The 16629-nt window shown below is 52.7% G+C and overlaps 1 protein-coding gene across 6 annotated transcripts in view; it reads right to left on the minus strand.

Moving 5' to 3' along the window:
- Positions 1-16629, minus strand: part of SLC8A1 (solute carrier family 8 member A1) — a 119040-nt gene that overhangs the window by 82328 nt on the left and 20083 nt on the right. For 2 of the 6 annotated variants that reach the window (XM_058419783.1, XM_058419781.1), the window contains exons 1-2: positions 12849-12875; positions 10299-12134 (exon numbers count right to left, since the gene is read on the minus strand). In XM_058419783.1, coding sequence (XP_058275766.1) covers positions 10299-12127 — 1829 coding nt within the window. In that variant the 5' untranslated portion in view covers positions 12128-12134; positions 12849-12875. Of the gene's footprint in view, positions 1-10298; positions 12135-12848; positions 12876-16629 lie in introns of those variants that run through there. The other 4 variants (XM_058419779.1, XM_058419782.1, XM_058419780.1 and 1 more) reach the window with 2 other exon arrangements.

The raw sequence follows: 16629 nt of genomic DNA on the forward strand, positions 1-16629 counted from the left end.
CACCGTTTTTCTCTTTCCCGTGCCCAGCACGCTCCGTTTCAGGCCAGGCACCTACTGAACACCTTTTCACCCCCATCCAGTGACACATTTCTCTTTCCAGACAGATTAGACCCCATCACCCCAGTGGCCCATTTAGCCAGGCCTTGCTTATGACAGCTCTAAAACGAGACAACATTAAAAGCCCTCCTGAAGCTCGGTGATATGACAACACTGCTTCTCCCTTACCCAAAAGGCTGGCATAAAAGGAAATTAGGTTGGCTTGATAAGATTTTGTTCTTGACAAATATGTGCTGGCTGTTATTCATCTCCTCGTTATCTCGGAGGTACTTACAAATAACGTGTTGATTTATTCTGGGCTCTTTTGGGTACAAAAGCAGACCTAATCTGGCTGAGCTGCTTTTGGAGGCAGCTCCTTGAGCCTGCCTGCACATGCCACCCATTGTCCAGGAAGAAACCTTCCAGAGGGACTGCCCAGAGCCCCGCATGCAGTCCCCTTAGAGCATGAGGCTGGATTTCTGTGTGCTTTGTGGGCTGAGGACAGGCACGCTGCGTCATCTCTGTCCTACGGAGGGGCCCCATGATCACAGGCATCACAGAGGGACCTGCTTCTTGGCAGAACCTGTTGTTCAGCTCCCTTCCCCTTTTTTCCTCTGCATTGCTAAGGCATGAATGTCCAGAATATCTCCTTCCCATCTAATCCTTGTTCATGCTCAGCCAGGTTCTGACCCAACCCTCCCACACTTCTCCGTTACAATCCTCCCCACCAAACTGACCCATTTTCAGATCTTTGTATGAGTCTCGCTGAGTTCCAGGTCACCAGTCAGGTAAATCTCCTGCTGCACTTCCCTCCTTATTCCCAGGACGATGTGTGCCTGGGGCATTGATCCTGGCTATGTTTACATTATTTTTGCCCCGCGTAGGGGTGATACCTCATTCCCCTACGTCCTGTCACATACCCAGCCACTATGGAGGAAGATAAATTCCAATAACCAGACCTAAAGTGTGAATGGAAATCTACTGAACCAAGCAGCCACTTGGCTCCCGTGCAGGCTGCAGTGCCAGGTGAAACCTGCTCCCTACCTGCCTGAGCCAAAGTAACAGGTTTTGTTTCCGACCCAGCCTCCTCTTCTCAATGAAACCAGGGCGTCTCTGCCCTGCTCGCCGCAGCTCAATTCATTCCAGGCTCCCTGCAGAACTGGTTCTTAGGGTTTTTTTTCCCTGCCTCATAGGCCGTGGCAGGGCTGTGAACGTCTGTGCGAGGCGTGCAGAGCCCGGGCTGCCCAGCGGCACCGCCGGGGGCCCGGGGAGGGCTGCGGCCGAGGACACGCAGCCCCTGGGAGCACGGTGTGCACGGCCTGCAGGCAGGAGAGCTGCCTGCCCCTGTCCAAAGGCACGCCAGGACGGTTCACCCGCCGCAGCACCGCTGCTCAGGAGGCAGGGGGGAGGCTTTGGGGCGCAGGACGGCACAGCCACGGCCGCACCTGCACTGCCGAGATGGGGGGGTGTCACCGAGACGCACACAGCAGCCACACGCAGACAAGAGGTTTTGCAGGGCAGAGGTTTCTCTGTCCACCTCAAAGCTGAAACCCAGGCGGAGAGAGCCTCTTCGTTTTATTTCTTACTTTTTATACATTTGTGGGTCTAGCAGAAGATTGGCTTCTGGGGTTTTTCACCCCTCAGCCAAGTGGCTAAACCAACTGTCAGTTACAATTGTTTTCGGGTTAGAAATATGCAAAAAAAGGAGAGAGAATGAAAAACAAAGGATTTGTTTATGTTACATCTGTGGGAAAAGGTAGAAAACTGCTCTTAATATTGTACAATAATTAAAAAGATCTGACTCCATTTAAGAAAATGAAAAGGCTCAGAAAAACCAGGGTAACGGGGTGGGGCAGGCAGGGGGGATGCTGAGAGCCTGCTCGGCAGTTTTGGGGGCTGCTGAGTGCTGATGGATCCAGAGACTTCTACTCCAAGCCGCTTGCGAAAACACACGTATGGCTCTTTCGTTCTTTAGGATGGCGCGTACTGACCAATTAAACCAGGGGCACGCAAGCACGGCTCGAAATGAGTTTCTTACTTGGAAGCAAGCAACCCAGTTTGGAAAAGAACTCTGAGCAAGCCAATCCTTTTTCGTCCTCATGTCCTTCTTACGTCCCAGACAACAGCTTTGCCACCTGGTGACAGTGCATCTGGCCCTTGGGACAAGGGTCTCCTGCAGGGCGTGCTGGCCTCGTGGTTGAATCACAGCCATATTGCATGACCCCAAAATAGCACGGTGTGTGACGACCACACCTCCGTGTTTTAAGGGGGGCGAATAACCAGAGGAATCGCTCAAGCCCTCCAAGGAAGCTTCCTGATAACAATGCCATTAAAATTTAAACCATCCCGTGAAGAACTCCAAAGGCGGTGTCTCTGCACTGGACTCCACTCAGCTGTCCCCATCTGAGCCGTCTGCACTCAGGGGACCTTTCCCTGGAAAGGACTTTGCTCTGAGGGGGCAGGAATATGCCATCAGTCCCTTCTCTCTCCTTGCAGCGCCCAGGTCACAGGGATCCAGCCACGCTCTTTGCTCCGGCTTTGTTTCTCACTGCCAGACACATCTGATTGTTGCTTTGATTGTGTAGGAAGCAGTCCAGACATTATGGAAATGGAACCATATAGGGACTGGGCAGAGGAGGCTCACGCTGGTCACCCTCTTACTTACACAGCAGTGGGAATATTTTCTCTCTTACACTAAGATATTTTTAAAACAGAGAATGCTGTTGCTGTTTGTTGTCACCCAGGATCCAGCACTGCCGTTCTTGGAAACCAGCACAGTGCCTCCAATGTCATTGTCAGAAACTTCATTAGCGGAGTTTTTTGATGGCTCCCAAGATGTCCCCAGGCTAACTGGCATTTGTGACCTGGAGAGGCCTGACCCTAACTCCAGCCATGCCCAGGACTGCAGAGAGGAGGACAGACCCCACAGCACCAGGGGCCGTGCAAACGCGGTGCCTGTGAGAGGCTGTTCACCAAAGCTCCTCACCTAAGAGTACTGGGGGAGCACAGGGCAAGACCAGACTGAAGGTTAAACTGAAACACTGCTCTTGTGGTGCTGGAGAACAGGAAAATGAGCAGAGACCAGGGACAGGGCGGTGACTTTCCCCTTGCACGGCAGTGACGTGCGTGCCCTTGCTGGCGGACACACGATTTTGTCCCTGATGTGGGCAGAGCCAGCGGAGACACACAAGAAGCCAGATCCAGACGTGGAAGACTGTGCATCTGGCAAGGGCAGGGCAACATCACATCCCCCGGGAGCAAAGAGCTGGCTGATGACACTCATCATCCGCCTGCAGCACGCGGGGCGATGCCTCCAGGCTCAGCCTCTCCTTCTGAGGAGGGGCTGCTTCTGACTCAGTCTGCCAGGCCCAGCTTCTCCCCCCCGTTTGCCTTTGGATGGCAGCAGATGTTTCTCTGCCCGTCTGCCCCGATGGCCTGGATCCTGGCTGTGGTCAGCTGTCTGCTTTTCGCCCTGTCACTCTCGTTCTGAGCCCACGGCCTCGGCCCTGCTGCCGGAAGAACACCGCGTGCCATCCCCCGAGTTCACACCCAAGGGCAGAGGGTCAGAGGAAAGAAGCCTTCCTCCCGAGGCAGATGCCCAGCTTGAACTCCAGCTGCACTGGGATCCTGTGTACGAATGAGTTTCCTCTCCCCGCTGGAGGATCTGGCACAGCCACGGACCCCGTGTGCGCAGCTGGGCGAAGGATAGATGAAAACCTGCTGGTGCCAATGCTGTGCTCAAGCACATCGTGCCAGGGGAAGAAGGGTCTGCAAAAAGGGGTAGGGACTTCTCCTGCCCCCTGTTCCTGTCTCCCCACCAGGGAGCCATGGAGCGGTGCTTCACCCCGAGGTCACCTTCCTGCGCCCACAAGCTTTGCCAGGGCTGTTGTTTTCATTTCTTAAAACAAGCCTAGATCCCGCATTTTGTGAATCACTACAATGCATTTAATAGGTAGCCTTTTCATAAAGGAGTGCAGCGGATGTGTACACAGGCCCTGATGAAGCTAATAACTACCTCTCAATGGCTTTCAGGGAGTTATTACATATTTAAGCTCCAAGCTCTCTTAATCAACCACAGAGATGCAGCTGGCAGCGGTAAATTGCCAACAACAGTTCATTACAAATAAGGAAACATTGGTTTTTCAAGGACAAAAAGCGCGTGTCAGCTCTTCGGCAAACTCTTGTCCTCACCCTTCTCCCCCCCGCCACTCACCCCCAGTGATGTGCTGGCACAGCTTCCTCTGTCCAATGACATGTCTTCACTGCCTAATCCCCTCCACAGGGGACATGGTGCAATCAAGTTCCTGGATTTCCTGACTTATTTGGGCAAACTGCTCAGCCTGCATCCCGTGCTCCCCCTCCCTGAGGCAGCCAGGACTCGTCCCACAATGCCACGATGATGTGACACAGGAGCACCCTCAGTGGCCTCACCCTGAGGAGCAGATGAAGTCATGGAGACAGCTGTGAGTTTGTCCTTCATGGGCTTGGGACCTGATGTGGTCCCACAAACTCACTTGGGAATGAGTTTTTCAGTACGTGCCACGTCCTGGGCACAGCACAAAGGGGAGGGTTTGTGCTGCTTTTTATGTTCTTTTCTGCCAGAGTTGGGATTGAATGCTCGAGACAGTGTTTCTTGTTCAGACTCTGATGTTTATTAATTCTTAATATCTATGTTACATTCTCACAAACTGTGAGTTCTACAACACTTCTAGCTAACAAATCAAAAATGGAGCTGTCTCTAGCTCTTTACAAGGCCTTTTAAGGACTAGCTGTCCAATTATGAAATGACAACTGAATTATTTTTACTTTTAACCCAATAACCAACCACCCCTGTCCTGCAATGTGGATTTTTCTACCCCATTACAAAATATCACCCAAACCATGAAGAAGATGAAAAAGGACTCAGCCTCTGCCCTAAATCCTCCATCTTGCTTTATATCTATTACTGTATTCTAAACCCTTAAACTCTGAGTTTCCCAACCTGTGCTATCACACACTTCTATCCAAACTCCACACCCACAATCCCAGTGCTGTCACTCCATTTTGGAGCCTTTTCCACGGGCTCAGGTCAATGCAGTGTTTGCTTGGGGGTCGGTGCCTGTGAGCACAGAAAGCCTGGAATTCTCAGTGCCCAGGGTTCCAGCAGGTCTGTGGGCATCTGGTGGCCTTATTCTCCTAACAGAGACGTGGTTGACCACGCAGCTGAGGCAAGAGCATGGCAGCTTAAGAGAGATGCCCATGCCTGGGGGATATTAAGGCCAATATTTTCACAGCATTCAGTAAAGACTCAACATTGTTCGAATGAAGAGGAGAAAAAGAAAAGACAGCTGACCCTGTTAGAGCTGTATCTTCCTCTCTGAAGAGGCAACAACCAGATTTTGGCCTTCAGCAACCAAAGAAATTATACATTTCAAGCCCAGAGAACTTCTCCTCAAAAGGGAAACAAGCTCCACCCGTGCCCCAGCGTGGTGCAACACACCTGCTCAGACTCCTGCTGTGGGCCACCTCAATGAGAGGGATCTGTACTGGATGGACCAGCAACACTGGGGGCTTCTGCCAAGGATCCAAGCCCTGGATCCAGCTGCCCGTATCTGTACTGCCTGCAGATCCCACTGGGCTGAGGATCCAAGCCCTGGATCCAGCTGCCCGTATCTGTACTGCCTGCAGATCCCACTGGATCAAGGATCCAAGCCCTGGATCCAGCTGCCCGTATCTGTACTGCCTGCAGATCCCACTGGGCCAGACAAGACTTCCAGTGGCGAGGGGAGAACGCTCTGCAAACCCCACGCTGGGCTCTGGGAGCGGGCCAAAGGAGAGTTTAATCTCTGTTTGGTCTCCTTTGGTATCTCAAACTGTGCTGTCAGAGATTAACCCGGCGCAGGCTGGGGCTGTTCAGCCCGGGGATGCACACTGGCCCAGCTGAGCAAAGCGGGACCACGGAGAGGAAGGGAATGTAGTCAACGGCGGAACCTGGAAAAGGGAATGTTGCTTTGCTTCCCTTCCAGCCTGGTTTACAGCATTCCCATCAGAAGACATCCTGCTCTCCAGCTGCATCCTACTGCAAGGCTGCTCATGCTGCAGGCTTTACTTTTTTCCTCTGAAGCTGCAGGCCACAGAAGAAAAACGGATATTAGAGGGGTTCCAAGGCTGAGTCAGGATATTATTTTTGCTGTTTCTTTAGAAATATCTGACCCAACTTCTTTTTTGGAAAAGAAAAGGGGCGCTTAAAAAAGCAGGACCACTCGGTTCCCCTCCTGCCTCCATCTATATTTATTAACATTGACATATTTAAAGGGCTCTTGGGAGGGAGCCTATGTGGTTTCTGGGGACACTTTCCCAAAAAAAAAAAAAAAAAAAAAAAAAAAAAAAAAAAAAAAAAAAAAAAAAAAAAAAAAAAAATCAGAGGATGTAGCTGATGTTTGTGTCTCTGTTAGTATTCAGCTCCTAAATTTATACTTCCAGAGAAATGCCAAAACTGCCTCGGACAAGTCAAATTCAGCGGTCAAAGAGCGTAATTTCCTAAGCCTTTAGCAGAAGGGTTTTACAAAAACAACCAAACTGCATTATTACGAGCAGCAAGATCGGTCGACAAAAGATGTTCCAAGCATTTACAGGTGTGACTGCACAGGTGAAATACCAGTTTATTTGGCTGTCCATATGTGCCGCCTTCCTCTCGGACATGAATGCAGTAAAATCTTTTCTTTTGGGGGATGTGCCCTCAGGCACCTGGAGTGCAGATTGCGACAGACTGCTGGCTGCAAGGCTGTCCCTGGAAAAACCACGGCCCTTGAACACGAGGAGCACGCTGTTTTCAAGGAGCTTTGCAGCCACATCTGGGAGAGGTGCTCCTCCTGATGCCTCGGGACAGAAAGGAGAAGAGCTGGTGGGATATCAGCCGAGGGAACGATCGCTTCCTCCTCTAATATAGGAAGTTGGGCTTCTTCTGAATTATTTAGCATTCAGTCAGGAGATAAAAATACGCTGGCTGGGTGAACCAGTGACCTCTTCTATGATCACAATCGCTGGAGTAGATGAGGGGGGAGGGCAGGAAGGGCCTACGACTGCACATCTTCTCCGTGTTCTCGTGCAGAAAGCTTTCATCATCGACGGAGATGCAAGACGAGGCTTACACCTTAAATCACAGCACCTGCCCTGATGTCTCCTGTGCAGCACCACTGAGACTGACCTTGCTGAGGGCCCGGTCAGACACCTCTTCCCATGAAGCTTGGAGCAACGGGTCATGCAAGCCCCATCTAAAAGCTGCTTCTTTCCCTGGCTAGCCTGCAGCCATTGAACGCACCAGCTGCGCTCCAGGAACAAGGAGCAGAAAAGCACCGCTCCAAGAGGCAGTGCCGGGTTAAATGCTCCACGGGAGGACCAACATCTTCCCCCGTTGCACATCTTTTTTTGGTAGCATCGGAGCGAGATGTTTGTTTAAACGCGCGGGAGCAGCGTGGCTTCAGCAGATAAACTGCTGTTGTGTCCACTCCGGGAAGGGGGGACATCAGCGGATTGCAAAATGGGGAAGTCTCTCTGGACACTGCAAACAAACAACTTGTTACGTAATTAGGCCTTTTGGGAACCAGAGGAAGGTCTCCAGAAGATCAGGGCCCTCCCAGCGCTTTCTAATTTTACTGGGACTTACCAGCAAGCCAGCCCTCTAATGACAGAGGCTTGTGCAGGCTTTTCTTTCATCCTCAAGTCCCCCTGTACTGCCCTCCCTTTCTTATTACTGCCCCAGAAACACGCATCTTACTCCCTCCTATCACCGATTCTTTCAGACTTGAATGGCGGAACTGAAGAGGCGCTAAAGACCTTTAGAAAGGGCAGCAAAGACATCTTGGCCATCAGAGCATGGGAAAACCTGGAATTTTAGAACTTCATTGGGTCCATTGTGCTAGGGAATTGCACCACTCTACACAACTGTGGCTTAACTGAAGTACAGCACTATGACAGAGCAAAAAGCCTTTAGCTCCATAATCCTCACGCTGTGCTGGTATATCTCCTTTATTGGAGCAAATTCTTCCAGGGGAGGATGCCTTGGAAGAGTAAGAGAAGAGTGAGCAGAAGCTCAGCATCGGGAGCACTCTGCCTCTGTGCTGCAGGGCTTTCCTAAAGCTTGTGTCCAGGCAGAACAGGGACCTGCAGGAAATCTTCTGCCGGTCAGATTGTACCACCCAGCACCTGAACGTGGACTGCAGCAGCTGAGTTTTAGATTAAGACCTCGTTTAGGACCTACTTGTCTTTCAGGCACACGGATAGACTGGAATACGCACCACTGGTTTCGTCCTGCCAATGCCCTCTCCCACCTGAATGGAGAAAGCCCCGTGGCCAACATCTGTCCCTGCAGCCACCTCACACCCAGGCTGCGGACAGTTCTGAGGTTCCATCACTCACTGGGATTCCTGGGAGAGACAGCTTAAAGGCAACAACAGAGGTACCGTGGCAGATCTGCACAGAAGAAAGCACGCCGGGGGTTTCCCAGAAAGCTGCCCTCCCCTGCTTCTTGCTTGCTGTGCGCATTCTGGCAGCGGGTGAGAGGAGGAAGGAGGAGGCTTGTGGCCCTCCTGCGTGAGGGCACACCAGCACAGACCCCACAGGACGTGTGGGAAGCAGGCACAGCAGTGCCAGGGAGAGCACCTCGCCTCATCGCAGCCCGAGCACACCAAGAGGCAGCACGGACACAGGTCCTGGGTGGAGGACAGCACAGAGATCCTGGCCACAGCGATGGATCGTGGTCCCAGCCCCTCTGAGCACCCTGTGTTCGGCGGGCCATGTAAACATGTCACATCCCACGGGAGCTGGGAACAAAGCTTAACTGGCACTAGCCCACTTTTGCTAGCGCTGAGCGACCTGGATAAAAAGCAGTGAGCTTTTGGGAGATATCCTTATAGCCTAGTTCAACTGCACCTCTGCAGACAGCTCCCTGCTTCCCCCAAAATGATAAAAAAAAAAAAAAAAAAAATCAAGTAACTGCATTCCTTTCTACTACATTTATCATTCAGGAGTCAGGAGCCACATGCTCTTGACCCTTGTTTGAGCAACCTGCCTGTTGTGGCCTCCAGACTGTAGAGCTGTGAATTTTTTGCTCATTTTTTCCTGGGAAGTCAAAATCCCAACTGCTGTAAATCCTGCCTGAGAACTACAAATCACCTTTTTTCCCCCCCCCGCCCCATCTACTTCAAGAAGTTTTATGAAGAAGTTTCATTCTCCCTGCGCAGACAGCAGATACAGGTGACAGAACACCAGGCCCGCTCTGGGCGCTCACCATGGTTTGTCTCAGCTCCTAGGAGACCAGTAGCACGATAAATAACACCCAAGCCGTAATTTAGCTCTCCCTTGACGCAGCAGTGCCCTTTATCAGTTACCTCCTTCGGTTCTACGCAGTGTTTTTGTGCTACAGGACTTGGTCCCTGTTTGCTGCAAACGCAGAGTTCACTGCAGGGAGAGCCTCAGGCTGGAACAACACAGCTCCCAACCCTTACTCCTCCCAGAGCGCCAGCTGGGCATGGAAACATCTCCATGACATACCCCAAGGATAGGTGTTTTCTACCACCGTTTACTGAGCAAATTTATGTTCTCCACATAATGTAATAAGGCTACAGCGCTAATAATTCCCCCACCATCCAAACAGCAACACTCAGGAGTAGCCTCCAACAGCTTTCAGCCTCTTTTTTTTTTTTTTTTTTTCACTTGCAAGCAGCGGAATGTGGCTGCAGTTGCATCCTACACCACGAAGCTTCCCTGCATGACAACACTTTTTCAAGATGTGCATGGAACAGTGACCCAGGCCCGCACCCTTCAGAGCAGGAGGAGGTGAAGCAACCTTCACCAAAGCCCTGAGCAGAGCATCCGTGGGACAGGCTGTGACCCAGCCCAAGATGACCCGAGCTCCAACGGGAAGGAGGAAGCAGGCACCACAGGTCACACGTTCGGTCTGAGCCCTTTGCAGGGCACGGCCCCGTGCCTGTGCGGTCACAGCCGCCTCCGTTTTGTTCCCTGCTCCACTGCAGAGCTGAGGCTGGAGAGATCCCAGACCAGCTCCACCTCCCTGCTGCTGGAAGGGACGCCTGGCCAGGCATCCCTCTCCAGTCTGGCAAGGCAGGGACGCAGTGCTTCGGGCTCCCCAAAGCACACAAGGCCTTTCACGGCTTATTGCAATGCACTGGCTCCCCAACACCTCCGGTGCAGCTCTGGGCGCTGAGCGCGCTTCCTTCCAGGAGAAGCAGAGACTGTAAGAAACAAATAAAACCTCGACTTACACTATCTCGTCATTCTGGAACTCCAGCTCCCCGCAGGTGTCCTCGAAGTCCTCTCCTCCGCCTTTGGCCGTGCCTTCGATGGTTTTGTAGGGCACAATAACATTTCCTCGCGCTCCGGAGGTTCTCAGCACTTTCACTTCCATGGTTCCCACGCTTTCGCTGATGTGTGTTACTGGCTCCTCGAAGGTGAAGATGCCGGCGTGGTCGTCGTCGAAAATGGTGACGGTGGCAGTAGACGGTGACCCCAGGCAGGCGAGCGTCGAGACGCGGCTGGCCTCGAGGACGCCCTCGTCTGAGGCCTCGGCGCTCACGCGGACGTTGCTGAGGTGGACCAGGAAGTTCTCATCCTCCTCAAATATGTCGTCGTCGATGATGCCGACGCGGATCTCCTTCTGCGTCTCTCCGGGCTTGAAGACCACCGTCCCTTCAGTGAACTCGTAGTCGGAGCCGGCGTTGGCCGTGCCGTCCTCCGTCCGGAAGTCCACGTACACCGTGTTGGTCAGGTCCCCTCCGCGGCGGACGATGGTCAGGGCCACGGTGCCGCAGTTCTCCAGGCACTGGTAGGTGCCCTGCTCGAAGTAGAGCTTGCTGACGGGGTCGTTCTCCGTCACCTCGCTGTTGACCTCGTGCATGCTGACGGCTTTGCGGGCCTGGTCGGCGGCGTGCCTCTTGAGGATGTTGCCGGCGCCGGTCATGAGCCGAGTGGCCTGGATGCGGTAGAAGGCCCTGCTCTTCTGCTGCTGGCTCAGGACCTGGTAGTTGGCCAGCTCGATGAGCTGCTCGATTTCCTTGTCCGGGTGCTTTTGTTTCAGCTCCTTCAGGATCCGAGCCATTTCCCTCCTGGCTTCCTCGTCGTCCTGGTCTTTCTCGTCCACCTCCAGCACCAGTGTCCCATCCAAAAAGTTCTCCACGTGAGAATTGGCCACCTTTCCGTCCATCTCGATGTCGGCCTTGGAGGAGGGCCGGTCACCCTCGTGCTCGATGATCATCCCTCTCTGCTTGCCAGCCCGGTATTTCTTGTAGACGTACTTGTAAAACAAAAGCCTCCTGTCAGCTATCCAGGCGAACACCACGCAGATGGGGAAGAAGAAGAAGGTGAGCAAGCCTTCCCAAACCTCCACAATCCCAGGAGAAGACACGGACAAAATAATGTAAAGCCAAGTGTAGGCGAAGATGCTCCAGGCCGCTGTCACGAAGAACACTCGCAGGTGCTTGATCTTCCTTATCTCTCCGTCCGGCACCACGTAGACGCAGATTGCGATGATGACAAACATGTTGAAGGCAGCGCTGCCCACGATGGTGCTCGGCCCCAGGTCCCCCGCCGTGAAGCCGTGGCCGCACACCTCGATCACGGACAGGAGGATCTCGGGAGCGGACGAGCCCAGGGCCATCAGCGTGAGGTTGGAGACGGTCTCGTTCCAGATCCTCACGGTGGTTTTGCTGGTCTCGCCGTTGGGCTTCTTGATGGTTATTTCCCGCTCCTGGGATGTGATGACTTCGATGGAGGACATGAAGCGGTCGGCGATGATGGACACTCCCAGGAACATGTACACCATGGCCACGAAATACACCGTCGCCCGGGCGATTTTGTCCCCGAACGAGGGGTCCTGGGGCTCCCATATGGGTAAAATCACCCCCTTTTTGCAGATGTAGGAGCCGGCGCACTCCTCCGTGTCGTTGGCCGGCAGTTCACTGGGGCTCTCGGCGCGCGCGCCCTCTGCATGGAAGAGCAGCACCAGGACAAGGCTCAGGAGAGGGAAGCTCACGGGGAAGGGGTGTGCGTGAGTTGCTCGCGACATGGCCGCTCCCACCAGGCAGGTCCCAAACATCCTCAGCCTGAAGAGGCAGAAAAAAAAAGGAAAGCGGCATTAAGTGAGGCCAACCAGGGACAACAGATTCTTCTCCCCAAAGATCCGATCAGGCTCTTGCTCGAGAAGATGGGGCTGATGAGCCCATTTGGTTATGACTAGTGATGTTTTCCATGTAGAAATCCTCTAGTTCAGTCATCTGGACCAGGATGGATTCAGATGGTACCTGGGAGCTAGCACCTACCCCCCTGAGCTACCATGTTCCTTTCCCTTTGTTGAAAACCTGTTTGTTCAATTGCATTTTCTTGTTCCTCTAATCTAATTAAAGCCCATCATTCTGCTTCACAGCTGGCAGAAGTGTTTCCCATTTCCAAATTACTGTGCACTCACTCGCTTCCTGGAATTCAGGGTAAGAGCAGGAGAGGACAGGGAAGTCTACTATCCCCCTCGTCATGTTCAAAGAGTATTTTTATACTTTTTAAATCACTGTCAGCTATGTATTTCACAGTCTTTTCTTGCTCACAGTCCTCCCAAGCATCTACTCCATGTCAGGAATCTCCACGAAGTGATCCTGAGCCCTGGCAGAACCTTACTCTTGACAGTAACTTGGTCACAAGGTGCACCAGAAGGGCAGCCTGTAATTAATGATTTTGGAGCCATTCCTTCCACAGTGCATCACTTTGCACCTTCCCAAAACTGGAAAGAGCCCCATATGCATGGGAGCCTGGCTCTCTTGGCATGCCGGCAGAGGAAACGCGTCCCTGTGCTCTTTTCCCACTAGGTCAGCTTTGACGGCTTCCCCTTCAAGGGCCTTTCTCACTCCATTTACAGCATCAGTCATCAGGCATGACAGCCCTGCCTGCCCTCCTCCTGCCTCAGGATTTTCCAGCAACGTAGAGGAGCTGTTAAAGAGGTTTGCAGTTAGTTAACAGCGCATAAACCTCCAGAACAGATGCCTTTATGTGCGAAGAGATGCTTAGTGAAAAAAAAAAAAAACAAAAAAAAAAAAAAAAAGGAAAGAAACAAAAAAACACACCAAAACCCCAAACCCCGAGCATGCTCAGTGCTACATTCTCAAATTTGCTAGCCAATAAAAGCCAGATCCCTGGTTATTAAAGCTGTATATTTTCTCCTCAAGGAGAGCCTTTGCTATACCACGCTTCTCCAATCCAAGTTAATTTAATGAAATGGTACTTAAAAATGCTGAAGAGAGGAAAACGAGCACGTCAGTGCCTGGGCTTCACTGGGAAATACAAAAAGCTGAGCTGATTTTCCTCAAAAAAACCCCAAACCCACAGTGGCTGGAGGAAGCAATGGGTACCATCCCACACCATGTTATGGGATCTGATCCACAAAGAGATCACTGGTGGATCAAAGCCCTCTCCTCTGTTTGCTTTTATTTATGGATGCTGTAGTAGGATTATTGGTCCGGAAGAGCAATCCTGAGAATTTATCAAGACAGTGGCATATAAATGGCATTTTCTCACCAGGAACTGTTGGTCTGCCTCCAACACCCCCCACTCCCTGGTATTGTGATTAAGAAAAGAGAAAGATACACAGTGGAGGAAGTGAGCAAATCAGAGAGCTGGGTGATAAGGACGTGTAAACTGAACAAGAAAAAGCAAGTCCCTTGTAGGAAGACAGATTTAAAAGGAAGTTGTTTGCACTGGGAGTCCTGCTAATGCGACATAAAAAAAGCTCTTACTACCAGCCTCATTGCCCCCCCTGATCACAGTGCCTGGGTACCTCCTCCTTCCCCAGATGTGAGCTGTAGCCACCGAAGTGAAAAATAAAAAAAATGCAAGCCTGATGTGTGTAAAGAGGAGCACCTTGTTGCAGGCCGTTCAGTGGATGGTTAATCTGAAACAGATGTGCATTCACGGTCACTGAAACTTAGCTGAAGCATGAATTAGTCACCCAACATCTGCACTCCCGTGCTCCACACTGCTCCAAACCAAGTCAAGGAGGCAGCATTTGATAAAGGGACTGTCCAAACACTGGCTGACTTGGTACCTACACTGTTTATCCCAGATAGCTCCTAAGTGTAGTTTTGTTCTCCTTTTTAAAATATGTAGGCTTAAAGAAAAAAAAATAAATTCATTGTGGGCATAAAATATCACTCAGTTGCATAGTTCTTCACCCCCTCCCTCTAAAGGGTAGTAGTTTCTTCAGAAAACTCAAGAGCATCCACCTGTCCTTGTCCGGTTAATTTTTATCCCTGTGGCAAGTCATATCCCTGCACATGTACAATTATTCAGAGCAATGAGGCATTGTGAAATCCCCTTGGCAAGAAGAGAAAACAGATGGTTCCAGAAAAAAATGTTACGCTTTGGGTCACTGATTTAGGTCATGAAGAATAGGAGAGTCCCATCACACTTTGGACCAACTCTCCAGCCTTGAAAGGATTTGGGTACTGGGAGTCTCATTCAGAAAAAGAGACACCCAAAAAAATCAAATGAATAAGTAACTTGGACTTTATTTACCGTGTGTTTCCTCTTTCAAACATGCTAATGCAAGCCAGGTCTTGTTTTGTTTATTTGTTTGTTTGCTGGAAATGAAGTCCCACACTACTTTAAACAGGAAGAAAAAAGGCCTAGAGGCTCGCATCTGAGCAACCCATATTTCTGGCACTCCCAACCAGCACTCCATGCACAAACAATATTTTTTTCCCTCAGATGTCAGGAGGTGAGAAATGTGGGGCCTTTCTGGAGAGGGCAAGAAATGGCTGGAGCTTTGGAAGAGACATCCACCAGCCACGCCAGTGTGCCTCCTTTGAGCAGCAGCAGCAGCAGCAGCAGCAGCAGCAGCAGCAGCAGCAGCAGCAGCAGCATCCCCCAGCTCTGCTGTACCTCCTGCAGCATTTGGTGGCGTGGCCACCGAGCGAGGTTCACACACCACAGCCAGCTTTCCTGCTTAAACCAGCGCACAGTGAAGCTCAGGAATGACCAAGGGCTGCAGAATGCTTGGCCACGACGTGCTAGTTACACACGTGCAGCCAGAGCCTGACATCTCTGAGAAGCACCTGCAATTAAACCATCAGAGTTTCTTTATCTGCACAATCCAAAATGAACAGCTCGCTCCCCAGAGCCCCTCTTGCTCCGCGTTTGCCTGCGGCTCGTGTGCCATGGCTCAGGAATATTCCCACAAAAATCACCCCCAACGTGCTGCGAGGGGAAGCAAGGCTACCTGAGGAGTAGCCCTCCCTCCAAAGCCAACTTTGTTAGCTTTTCATTAAGGTGTCTCAATTGCATTTCCCCTCCTGGCCATCAGCAGTAAAAGCCTGTGCGGCGGCCGGTGCGGAGCGTCAGCCCTGCCGCGGTGCTCGTGGCCTTGGTGGCACTGGGGACACAGGGACCAGGGCAGCACGGGGCAGGGGCACAGGCTGCTCTCGGGCTCGGTGCTGGCCATACAGGTGTGGGAAAAACCCCAAAATGCCACCCTGGGCCAGCACTGCCCTGCCCATAAGCCTGATGCCCAGGGACAGCGCCCCGTGCCCCCGTCACCACGGCAGGAGGGGAACTGTCCTGGTGCTGCCGGAGAGCTCTCAGGGACAGAGCCCGACCTGAGCCCCTCTCCCTTCCCAGCCGAGCCCCAGCAGGTGTTTTCAGGGAGGAAAGCCTGCGAGAGGCTCCAGCACGGGCTCGGTTTAGACGGAGCTCCTGGCCGAGGCTTGTGTGGGTCCAGCCCTCCTTCCAGCCCTCGGTGCAGTGACACCCCAGGAGGGCAGCTGCTGCCCACAGCAGGGCCGGGAGGGTTGCAGAGGTATTCGCCTCCCCGCTGGGCATGGGAGCTCTCGGTTTTACAAATTGCCAGGAGAGAGCTCCTGCTGCCAGCTCACGCTCCTGCCCCCCGGCCGAGGAGCTGCCAGATGGGGAGGAAACAGCCTCTTAGACTCTGCTCTGATCTTTCCCTGGCAGCACCCATCCTTCAGCCTGACGGGTTGCTGCATGCAAAGCCAGCCTGAAAGCTGCTCTGCATTTCAACAAAGCACAGATCTCTCCTTTGCTGCCCCAAAAGCCCCATCTCCACCGGGGGGGGGGGGGGTACTCCAGCCTTGAAATGTCCCCTGTGAGACCCTCCCCGTTATGTTCCTAAGGCTTCCTAACCACACACAAAACGCAACACGCTGTTTTTAAAAGCCCTGAAAAAGCCCAGACGCTTTAACTACAGAAGGACTGGGCAAGGAAGGAGACGGCCTGGGCTCAGGAGGAATGGGTGGCGGCGCAAAGCAGCACCGAGAGAGGCTTTCCACGTGGAAATCCTTCCCCAGCATCCCCACGGGAAACCTGTGCAGAGCGGCCGTCACCCGGCAGCGTCCACGCCACCCCACCGCCACCCCGGCTCCATCGCGGGCATGGCCGCGGCCGACGTGCCGCCGCCTTGGAGGGGCCAGCGTGTGCCCGCCGCCGTGCCACCGCCCTGCAGGAGGCTGGAGCAGCACCCTCTCCCTCCCCACAGGGTGCCAGCAGGAGGTTCGCTCCTCAGGTGCCAGCGGCTGCTGTTCAGCTCAAGCGGCAGCATCG

The sequence above is a fragment of the Hirundo rustica genome, chromosome 3 (genome assembly GCF_015227805.2).
Source record: "Hirundo rustica isolate bHirRus1 chromosome 3, bHirRus1.pri.v3, whole genome shotgun sequence".
NCBI lineage: Eukaryota > Metazoa > Chordata > Aves > Passeriformes > Hirundinidae > Hirundo > Hirundo rustica.